We start from the raw sequence: 11,882 nt of genomic DNA on the forward strand, positions 1-11,882 counted from the left end.
GTACATGAAGTTATGTTAAACTATATAAGTGTAATTAAACACATGATTGAGGCTATTTTAAACTCTGTAAACTGAGCACTTTAACATAAACCACACATTTATTTCTTACATGTTTTCTTTAGTGAAAAACAAAAGTCGTGTTTTATTAAATAAATATAATCAAAAATATCAAATATCTAAATTCCCACTAATCTAAAAGGTTACATTGTACTAGTGAAAAGGTCTCTCGTCACACTCCCGGGAACATTAAAGAAGAGTTTTAGCTTTTATTCTTTTTATGAAGCTAGCTTAATTTAGCTTAGCACAGCTACTGGAACAGAAGGAAAGAACTGGCTTTTCTTTATCCAGCAGTTATAAAGTCAGACAAATAGCATTTCAACAGCTCAACAGTTGTTTTTAATCTGTGCAAAAAGGGAAATGTACTTTGGGGGTTATTTCTCAGATGTGAGCATCAATTGTCTTAGTGGATGACGTAAAGTGCCTCGACATGCAGTACCGCTAAGGGCCACCAGGTGCTGACTCCTAAAAATCGCCAAACTAACATTCACACTCATATCTGCTGTAGTATGTTGGTTGAGGATATGATACAGTTCTTTCACGTTTTATTTTCTTTCAGTTTGCCATAATTATATCTCCATCTTCTCTAAATTGGAGAGTAATAAGTATATGTTTATTCTCCTAATGCACCAATGTGTAGGATGTAGTGACATCTAGTGGTGAGGTTGCAGATTGCATAAACTCAATGCCGTCCCCTTTCAAGCTTGAAGAAATGTTAAAAGTCCATCTCCAGAGCCAGTGGTAATGCAATACGATGAACCCCGAAGAAGACGGATAACAATTCTTGTTTTCACTTGATTCTACTCCAGTTTAAACATAGTTGAAATAATAATCATATTTCTGCACACCACGACTGTTGCTTTTTTTTTTTCTGTAGTGTTTTTACTTCCTTGTTAGCGCAGTTAGCATTTGGTGATATCCAAGTGCTTCTCCCTCATCTCTAAATATCATCACAATTACATCGCACTATTGCACAACTGTGCATGGAACTGTGCCAATACATGTTCTGTGTACCGATGGAGAACTGAGGGGTTCTGTAGCTCTGGTTACATGTTATATGATGCAGGGCTCTCAAGTCTCACGCAATGAGCGTGAGACACACGCATTTCAACAAGTTCACACGCTCACACGCCACACATGCCATTTCTCACGCTGAGAAATGATCAACTTCGTCGCACAGAAATTCTAATGGCCGATACTATAAACAAGTCAATGGCAGGTGCGCTCGTACAGCTCAGAACTATAGCTCTGGTACAGCTGTCTTGATTTAGCAACCCATTGGCAAATCACAAAATAGAATTTCTCAGCCAATCAGAAAACAGAATTTCTTGTTGCCGGGTGTGAAATAGCTTTCAGCTGCAAGCACGCATCCCATGAATGCACAGCGGACATAGCCTATTATGCTCTGAATGCGTGCAGAAGTTGCCGACGAGCTGGAGGTGGAAGAGAACCGTCAGGATCATCAGCAGGTCATATCTTCATTTATTTGAATCTTTTATTAGTTACTATAGTTTTCCTACTCCTTGTAAAAGACCAACACCTGCCGATTAAAGTGTTCGTTGGAGTTGTAGACCTAAATATTCAGCACACACCCTTTGACATGAGCAACTTAATGAAAAATGAAAAATATGTATGAGTGTCATTAGGCTTCCGTGGTTAATTTTTTTCAAAGGTGACTGGTATGAACAGGTTCCCAATAAAGCTATCTACAATTGCCAAACTGGTATTAGTTCTGCCGCACTGAAATGCTGATGCAGAGAGGGTTTTTTCCATGGTGGGGCTCAATAAAACCAAGACCAGGAACACGTTGGCTCTGAATGGAACTCTGTCATCCATCATGACTGAAAATGGCTGACATTGAGCCACAGTGCTTTAAATGGGAGCCCCCAATATCAGTCATCAAGCATCAAAATCTGCCACAAACACTTACAACAACACTCATAAACAAACACACACAGAGAGGGACTGCTCAAGGGGCCCATTTGGGGTTATGTTTGTTTTTCTTAATTTAATTTGTCAGTTTTTTTGTTTGTTAAGACTTTGCATACCTAAAACAGTTTATTTTAAAATATAGCAGAATTTAGTGTAAAAGTGAAGATTTGTGATTTTGGTATAAATAAAACAATTTCTTTGTTCTTTAAGTAGCTAGTTTATGGCGATGGGATACTGCAAGAGACCCCCCCCCCAAAAAACCCCCCCCGAAAGAAACCCCCCCCACGCACATGGCCCGGCCCCTGCCCCGCCCGAATCTCACTCTAAGCAAACTTGAAAACTTGAGAGCCCTGTATGATGTTAGAAATAGACCTACTGACAGATGGATTTCATTACCACTGACCAACACTTCCTATTTAACTCCTTTTATGTTGCTGTGCTAAGCTAAATTAGCCAACTATTGAGAGTAGCATTGACACTCCTGTCACTCTACTGCAGAAAGTGGGTAAGAGGAGCTCCCAAAGTGTCAATCTACCACTTTAAAGCTTGATCATATCATACAAAAATGTTGTTACACACTGTATATGTTTTAAATATATGCTTGGACGGACGAATATACATATTAGAAGACATAGGCGTAAACATACACATTTGTATAAGTACATACATATTTAAGCACCACTGTATGTACACACTTACAAACACATTCAGACATTACATCTGGAATTGGTCACTGCTCAACCAGCCGAAGTACTTCAAGCAAAGGCAGTACTTAAGTTTTCCCCCCAAAATATCCACAATTAAAGTATAAACAGGTGAAGAAATATACATTAAAAACTATAAGGTGATGGAATATGTGGAGTGGATGACGATGCTTTTTATAAGTCACTTAATTAAGTAAAAGCTGAATCTGCTCTGCAATTCAATATTGTGCAAAACTGTCTTTTTTTTTTTTTTTTTTTTTTTTTTTACAAAATGCACTGATAGCAAAAGTTTTATCCTCATGGATCACAAAGCAACCCAGAGAATTGAAATGTTCGTGCCGCCCTCATGTGTTATTTGGTTAACTCGTCCTCGGATACAGTCCAGAGTGACATAAACGGCCGTACCATTCTGGACCTGAAATGAAGCTCTCAGTCCAATGCTGGCCCACTCGCTCCCTTCCGGCATAGATCCAGACACCTGCTGAGCCAGAGGACCTGCCTGCTGGCCCTGACCCCCCACCCGCTGCAAAGTGAGTTTAACGATATTACACGAGTGGATCAGCTTGAGGTTGAGGGCGATGTTTGCCGTGCCCTTCTCCTTGAATAGGAAGTTCCTCCGGCTGCTCGGCTCCCCTGAGCGGGCCAGGTGGACCTGCGGCGTGTCCGGGCTGACCTGCTGGAAAAACAGAGGTTTATTCCTCACTGCTCCGAAGGGAAGACCAGTCCGCGACACTGTTGCCATCAAGGCTGACGACACAGCTGAGGGAATCCAGATGAGGCTCAGCATACTGATCCCAGAGCTGTCCCCGAAGTAGCGAATGTTGCACTGAGACGGCGATGTGATCTCAAAGCTGAGGATGTCTCTGCTGTCCACACTCACGGCACCGGAAAGGGTGATGGAGGTGTCCCTGTAGTTTACGCCCGTCTTAAAAGCCTGCACCGCTTCCAGGCCGGTACTGTTCCGAGTGGTGTAAGCGATCAGGGAGAAGCCTTCTCGGATGCAGGTGTGGCCCATGGAGTAAAGCGCCTGCTGAAGGACGAACTTCACCGCTCCGCTCTCTGTGAAGCGCACCCCGCGGCTGTCGTGCGTCAGGCTGATCATGTAGGGGTCGGAGACCGACGTGATGCGGAGAGTCGGCCGGTAGCTGGTCTGGTAGTGCGCCAGCAGGGACATCTGAGCCGTCATAGCCACAGCACCGGTGTCGTGAGACAACCAGAGCAGGCTCAGCGAAGGCGTGGTGACATCAAAGACATGGAGGTCCTTGCTTTGATTGCAGTGTTGGTTTGGACTCTTCAGCAGCAGCGTGAAGGTGTGGTTGGGCTCCACCTCCACCCCGCAGCTGACGCTGACCCCCTGGAAGTACTTCCCATCCGGCTGTTCGATGCGAACGCCACTGAGCTCTTGACCCTCCTCTTCCTGGCTGCTGTTGAGCCTCATCCCCACCTGGAGGAAGTTCCTGCAGCTGTGCTTTATCGCAAAGTTGTGATCCAACCACACCAAGCCGTGCTGCAGAAAGGTCACCTTCCCCGCTTCGTTGGACAGCAGATAACTGCTCTCCTTGCCTCGTATGCTTAGCTGCAGCCCGGGAAAGATGTGGGCGCCAGATGTCCTGGCAGGGGGGAGCGCCACATTCGCCGCCCAGGACTGTGAGAGTCGGCTCTCTGAGAGCTGCCTGCAGACGGCGTCGCTGATTGCTGTGCAGGGAACAGTGACAGGCTCTCCATCACAGTCTGAGCAGGCCTGGCACTCCTGCAGCTCCTGGTTGTAAAAGTAGTTGTGACCACAGAGGCCCATCACTGCCTCTCTCTCAGAAGCTCCCAGACACCTGAATCCTCCTACAAGATGAAACAAAACGGGTTCAGACAGCTGTGCAGACATACTGTTCATTATATTACAACTGTTTTCTAAGGGAAAATAACCCCTAATGGAAAACCCACCGGGAGTATTAAGGCACTTCACCCGCTCTCCACAAATGTTTGGTAGTTCAAGGCATTCGTCTCTGTCCTGCAATAAAAAAAAAAAATCATTATCAGCCATTTTGAGTGGTAATATCAGAGCTCTGAAACTTTCTGTCATGCACTTATTCCTTTTGTTTAAATCTATCTCTGATCAAGCCTGAGATCAACCAAATCAGCCAAGATCAGTCAAAGAGTATAAATATTTTCCCTTAGAAGTCCGTTTGTTGGCTTGTTGGCATGTAAAGCTTCAGCTGTGTGTAATCTTCAGGAATAGTTCTCAGGCTTCTTGAAGGACATCCCAAAGCTCTTCTTTGGATGCCGGCTGCCTTTTGTTCCGTTCTCTGCCAACATGATCCCACACTGCTTCAGTAATGTTGAGGTCTGGGCTCTGGGGAGGATTCATCCCTCCATCAGACCTGCTGCCACTGATTTTCAGTCCACTTCTTGTTCAATCCACTTCAGAAATGGTCTCTTCCATGGAGCCCATTTCTGATGAGGCTTGGGCCAACAGCAGATGGATCAGCTGAAGGTCCAGATGCATCTCTCAGCTCCTGTGTCAGGTCAAATCTTTTAAGGACCCACTGCACACCATGCTTAGATATATGCGTTTTCAGCTAATAGCTCTTTGCTAACCACCTTGTTGATACAAAAATACTTTTTGTGTGCCAAGCTGTGGTATGTTTAGCAATTTTCGTAGATTGAACAACTGATGTGTCTTTCCAACAGGCTGGTAGAAACTAAATGTGTACGGGTACAATTTAAATCCAAAGATCTTCAGAAAGCCCGGGGAACTGTTGATCAAGACCACTTTAAAAGAGTACAAGAAAGTCTGGCTTTTTGGAAGCTAAATATGAATAAACGAGGGGTGACTCGAGACTTCCGCACAGTACTGTGAATATACAAGGGGACAGAAAATGTAAATCAGTGTTTCATACCTGGCACATTCTGTCTGCTGTCGGGGAGCACTGTGAGATCAAGAAGAAGCCCGGCGGGCACATGGTACACTTCTCACACCGAGGTGGGTCCTTCTGAAAATCACAGTACTCCTCTGATCCACATGGTGAAGGGCATCCCAGCAGAGGCTGAGGAAAATGAGCCTCCCCGACAGCGTCCATCACCTTCGAGTCGAGGTCCATTTTGTGGACGGCGTAGGATTTCTGCAGGTGGCTGCGAGCCTGGCTCTGCAGTCCTGCCAGGTGGCTCTCGAAGTATCTCTGCAGCTCGCCCTGCAGGCCCTGGAAGGACACCTGCTTGACGGTGTCTGAGAGGTGGCCGTACTGGGCCTTCACAGCATCCATCTGCTCATACATGCGCCGCTGCTGGTCCAGGATCTCCAGCTGCTGCGACAGCAGTGCCTCCTGTTGGTCGACAAGCTTCTGCTGCAGGTCACGGATTATCAGCTGCTGGGCTCGCAGGGCCTCCACCAGCTTCTCCTGCCCCTTGGCCAGCTGGAGGTGCAGGATGAGGGCATCCTCCGAAGGAACTTCATTCTCCCCTGAGATGGAATGAATGCAGAATTAAAGATGGGGGCAACAAACTCGCTTCTGTTCTAAAACTAGATACTTTTTTTTAAACAGGTAAACACAGTGAGCTCATTTGCTGAACCCAGCTTAACATAACACATTTACTGAGTTTCCTATGTGGATTAACATCAAAGCAGTCGACATTTTCTGGGCAATTGACCCTGAGACATTTTTTCCAGTCCAGCTGCACTAGTTGCTCTGCAGGTGGCTCTTTTTAAACTGAAGGTCAACTAAGAAGTCATCTCCCTTCATGCAAAGGCCATAAAAAGTAGTAGCTGTATATTCGATTCATTTAAAGATTAGTTGCTTTCATGAATTAAACTTTTAGAGGAATGTCACTGCCAGAGGCAGACACAAAGGAGGGGCTTTTTGGAAGAAGTTGACATGATTAAAACAAACAGTTATTCGTTTAACTGGTTGATTAGATTAATATAGCAGACCTGGTTTGATGTCACAGGTGAGCTGGACGCCCAAAGGCGCTCCGCCAAGTTCCGAAGAAGGGTGTCCAAACTCCGGAAAATCTGCCAGAAACTGCGCGGCTCTGTCGGACAGATAAACGGGAGGAGGCTGGCCGGCGGCAGAGGAAACGCTCTCCTCTGCGGCGGGACATCCCTCTCCAACACAAGACCTTCCCCGCGCTTTCGGCCGTATCCTCAAGGGCAGCCTGCACTCGATCCCTCTGCAGTCTCGGGTGTCATTGGTGAGCTGGAACTGTTTCACAGCCGCGGCACAATCCGCATCGGCGCATCCTGCGGGGAAAACTTCAGGCGCTCTCACCCGTGTGCCACCGTCGCTGTGCCGCCCGCGCTGCAGCTGCACGGCCGGGTAGCTTTCCGGATAGGGCGCTCTTGGAGAGCTCGGGTACGCGTGATGCTGGCTGGAAGCTGCTTGCGTCGCTCTCCCCTGCGTTGTTGGGTTAAAGTGCCGCGGAAGTCTGGAGGATCTGCTCCCCGGACAGTGCGCTCCGGTGCACGGTCTTGGATCGCCGGTGTCCCCGCCGTAGCAGTGCGCCCCCCGGCACATATCTGCTTCAGCTTGCACGGCGTTGCGCAGTGATACACAGGAGAGCAGCAGCGACAGCACACATGTCAGTAAAACCATGTTGCATCTAATACGTGTGCCTACAAAAGAAGAAAATGTTTGGAAAACTTTAAGAAATTAAAGCTTTAAATCTTAATCTGTCGCAGCTGATAACAAACTTGGTCATTTCTGTCGTGGAGACATTACCTTCAGCTCCTGGGTTTGGTGGGACTGGCTCTCCCAACTGTCAGTAAGGAGTAAAAAACATTAGAAACAGGCATCACTGCTCGCTCTCTCCATGTCTGACCCACTCTGAGGGCTCCTGCACTACAATGTCAGAATGTGGCATTCCTAAGACTTAATTAGCATCAGGTTTCCCCAGCCACAAATTAACCCTTCACCTTCCCTGCTCTCTTGAATTTCCCCCTGACTATGTGAAAATTGTGATAAAATAACACTTTCAATTGCTTGCATTCAAATATAGCCTCCTATCTTTATGGTAAAATAAAGACAAACTGAATTTTTGCTTCTTTTCATGGTAAATTTATGTTCTCCAGTCCATTTAAGACGCTAAAAATCGCTTTACTGATGACTGTCACTTTTCATTTTGCTCACTTTTGACTTTTCTTTGACCCCGTAAACGTCCAAGTTGCAGAAAGCAGCGGTACTTTGTGTTAAGCACATCCTGAATGTTGAGACAGCTGCTGGTTCTCAACGAAAACGTCCTTCCACTTACACCGGCCTTGTCAACACCAGGTTTTTTAAAAAAAAATTTTATAGACAAAGCCGTGCAGAGGTCAAACTTTTGTTAAAGCGACCTATGGCTGAAGTCAGGAATGTGAAACCCACACAGCGGGTTTCTGGGCCCTCTTAAACTTCCATGTTAGTGCTTCTGCACAACCAAGCACGCAGCCAGTGTGAGGTTATCTGAGGCCGATGTGGGGGGGCTGTTAAACTGACTGATTGTGTCAAGGTCAGATAGAACAGGAAGCCAAAGAAAAACAAAGTACAAGCTCAAGTTAGAGTGATAACAATAAAATCATAACAAGTCCCAGCTTAGACTGCAATATTTCACAGTTTTGACATATGATCTCAGATATTTGACTCATTTATCACAGGTTTGACTCCAAGTTAGAATTAAGTGGACTGTGACTTTACAAGTAACAGCTTTTGCATCACATTTAAGAGGCCACACAAATCCACATTTGGAGGTCTGTGGGGGGAAGTGATGGATGTTTTATAAAAACATTTCTTTGAAATGTCATTTTAGGTTTCAGTCGCCGCTGCCTTTCACTTTTAGTTGTTGTTTGTTTCTCTTTTAGACATTAAGAACTGGATTAACATTATAGCTGAGTCCCACCCGCTCGGCTAAACACACAAAACGTGTTGGAAACACAAACCTGATGTCGGATTTACAGTTGTGTTCATCACTGGGCTGACTTGCTGTTCGAGTTAACCTCAAATCTGCTTCTGGTACAATTAGAGGTATAATACAAAGTTTAAACGAGATACTTAAATAGTATACAGTATGTGCAAAATTAACATATTGTAGTATTGCCCCATGAAGCAACTAGCACTGTGCTAACTCATTCATCCAGAGTGTGTTAGTTTAAGTTTAAGTTTAAGTTTAATTAATACAGCAGGAAAGCTGCTCTCATTCACATATTCTGACATTTCTTTTGTCAGATGGCCTAATGCACCATCTATCAGCCCATCCAGACTACGTGTCAGCTCACGGTACCTTAAAGCATTTCCAGACTGTCGCTCCGCTCTAATAATATCCTGATTTAATAACTCATCTAACATAATCACCATTAAAGTAACTTCAACAACATCTGTGCAGTGAATTCAGCTGTTTTAGCATGTACATTAAAGCTGCAGTCTGCAGGATTTTTTGTTGTCATACGTAAAGTCCTAATTTTTGGCATTTTAAGAGTTTACATGATCCATCAGAACGCTTGAAGTTGAAAACGGTGACCTCCGTAGTCGCAAAATGCAAGAAATGCTTATTTTTTAACCGAAAAATAAAAAGTTATTCAACTTCCTGTCCCGCCCCATCAAAACACATGAGAACTCGTGCACGTCTACGTGCACGCCAGATGCGCGTACACGACTCCTCATTCATCAACTCACCTGTCATTTGCGATCATGGAAGACACAGTAAGTAGACTAGCCCGTAATGAAGTTCAATAGTCCAGATAAATAAGCGTGGGGACGAGCCTACCTCGGTGATTGACAGGCAGCAGAGCCCAGCTCGTAACCTGATTGGTTACCTTTTACCGGTCCGGTCTGCAATTTTGTAAACAAACCTGCTGGCTTTGAAGGGAACCTAGCGGGACATATAGGGGACCTAGAGAACTCATTTTTTTTTGTATTGGGGTATTTAATGTACTACTTTCAGAATCCCCGGACAGTTCCAGGCATTATGCTTGAAAAAGAGTTGCAGACTGCAGCTTTAACTGCATGTTAGTAACTTGATTACTAATGTTGCTTGTGTGGATGTATTTTAGGGCGAGGTTGGTGGTCCAGTCGAGCTGTAACTGTAGCAAAGACGTGCGACCCAGCACTTTATTTTCATTATTTCACTTTGAATCCCACTTTTGTTCCGTTTCTGTTTGATTAGGTCTAACGAATGAACCAACTAGTTGATTTGGTTTAGGAAAACATCAATTCTTGCTTTAATGTGGACTTTCTCACAGGGCAGCTGATGAGTTCCACCTCATTTACAAAATACATCCATCGGCCCAAATATAAGGATTTTCCTTTCATGCTTATTTCACAAGTGGGCCAATTTATTTGCACTCAACATTGAAGTTGTTAAGTTCACTAAATTGCTGAAGAAATAACTGAAATACATTGTCCGTCCACCAATATGAGAGAAATGACTTTGTGAGGTATATGTAGGAAACATACTCAAGCTTCACATAGAGATCATGGTAGTACTGACTTGTTCTCCGAGTATTTTATATTTGGACAATAAAGATTTTGACTTTTTGACTAAAAACACAAACCCAATGAGCAATGTACAGTACAGCCGAGCACAAACAGAGGGCACCACAACACTCCTGTAGGCGTGACAGCCTGTCATATTCAACAAATGCTCTATTGCTTTGCAAAGCTGCCCACTGGTTTTATCATTATCACCCCATTTTCTTTTAGTGCCCAGGTCCCTGAATTGCATTTAGAGGTGTGCTGGAGTGCTCAGATGTTATATGAAGGAGACTAATGGCTTAAAAGAATGCCGTACACCTCATATCTCAACATCTGGGGTTCTGCAGCGCTCTCAAACCAACAGTCTTCTCTTTATTATGTAGGGCTTGCTTTCTTTTGCACTTTCTAAAGACTTGACACGCACACGGTTTTGAATAAACTCCTAAAAAACCCCAAAAAACAGCATTCTTAATCAGTCTCTCGACTCAGAGCTGCAGAATAACCTCCATCAGAACCAACACTGTGGGACCACCCTCGGTGTCAGAGTTGAGACTGCAAAGACACAACAAAGCACGAAAAATCACCTCACTCTCCGCTGCCGGGCTCCACAACCGTTAATCAGCGTATTTATTTGAGAAATGTTCTCCGAGCCACCAGCCTACTTTGTGTTTAGGAGGCTGCTCTTTGGTGTCCATCTGTTTGTCAACCCCTTAGAGAGGGAGGAAATGAGGGTGGTTGGGACACATGCCTGCACCCAGACTGTTTGTTTAATACATCACGAGTCATGAAAGGCTCTCAGAGGCATTCGAGATTATTTAGTTTCCCCCCACGGTGCTCAGCTTTACCCTACGATGACAGGATTTTGCCACAGAGAGGGTGGTCTGTCTTTCCCCACCAGAGCCAATGCTGGTCTTGAAGGAAAATGGGACACAGACGAGCTGAAAATAGTCAAATAATGCAAATAGTGGTTGATATTTCCCTGGAAAATGGGGGTCGCATCGGAGGGAATTTGTTCTTTTGAGAATAATTTAGCATTAGTTTCGCAATGCTTCAATTTAATAAAAAGATAAAAAAATAATTAAATCTTGTTTTCTTTGGCCCCCCAGGTTGACTCAAGGAGAAATGCAAATAAATTCAGCTATCTGTGTCTGCATGGTCTGATAAGAGCCAGAGGCTATTCATAGCCTGACAGTTTGACTCTCCTTGGCTCCCCGTGAAGATAACTGACTTTGTTGCACCGTGTCTTAAGATGTTCCCTCCTGATTTTGATCAAAAATGAATCAAACTTGCCCGTAAATGAGAGGCATGCTTGCTAAGAGGTGGTGAGTTACAGCTTTAGACATTTATAAACCAAGAAATTTGAAAGATATTACTAGATTTTTCAGTATGATTTAAAGCAGTGGAGCTCAGCTCGAGTCTCTCGCTGCTTCGCCACTCCTGTCCATAAATCGGATTCAGCGAGGTGAATTATTAACCGAGGCCCGTCACATTCCTCGGGCTGACTCAGCCGCTCGCTTTGTTTTTCCCCTAAAAACTTCATTATCTGCTGAAGTGGTCGTCGGTCACCATCCTAACTGGAAGCCTCTCAAACGCAGGTTTTCCCGCACTCTGTCCAGCTCCACGACAGCTCGCAGTGACTGTTGCAGATAAGGAACACTTGTTGGGGAGAATGACCCAGTGTTGCCCGGGCAAGACTGTTGAGAAAGTGTTCAGCTCGACAGGAATGCAGTGACAGGTCTGGACCTGAACTTCCGCA

General features: G+C 44.8%; 1 protein-coding gene across 1 annotated transcript; it reads right to left on the minus strand.

The window, feature by feature from the left end:
• Positions 1 to 2,305: 2,305 nt before the first annotated feature.
• nell3 (NELL (neural EGFL like) family member 3) lies at positions 2,306 to 7,518 on the minus strand. Its single transcript, XM_075452282.1, has 5 exons — positions 7,403 to 7,518; positions 6,616 to 7,296; positions 5,588 to 6,147; positions 4,632 to 4,698; positions 2,306 to 4,529 (listed from the first exon to the last, which is right to left on the minus strand). The coding sequence occupies exons 2-5, from the start codon at positions 7,274 to 7,276 to the stop codon at positions 2,998 to 3,000; spliced, it is 2,820 nt and encodes a 939-aa protein (XP_075308397.1). The 5' UTR covers positions 7,277 to 7,296; positions 7,403 to 7,518; the 3' UTR covers positions 2,306 to 2,997.
• Positions 7,519 to 11,882: the final 4,364 nt, after the last annotated feature.

Source organism: Odontesthes bonariensis, chromosome 20, assembly GCF_027942865.1.
Source record: "Odontesthes bonariensis isolate fOdoBon6 chromosome 20, fOdoBon6.hap1, whole genome shotgun sequence".
NCBI classification, from domain to species: Eukaryota; Metazoa; Chordata; class Actinopteri; order Atheriniformes; family Atherinopsidae; genus Odontesthes; species Odontesthes bonariensis.

Excerpts from the sequence above, each read along its gene's own strand:
- nell3 (XM_075452282.1), bottom strand. The coding sequence starts at position 7,276 with ATGGTTTTACTGACATGTGTGCTGTCGCTGCTGCTCTCCTGTGTATCA. Across the intron at positions 4,699-5,587 it reads CAGCAGACAGAATGTGCCAG|GACAGAGACGAATGCCTTGA; the intron begins GTATGAAACACT and ends TTTTTATTGCAG. Across the intron at positions 4,530-4,631 it reads GAAGTGCCTTAATACTCCCG|GAGGATTCAGGTGTCTGGGA; the intron begins GTGGGTTTTCCA and ends TTCATCTTGTAG.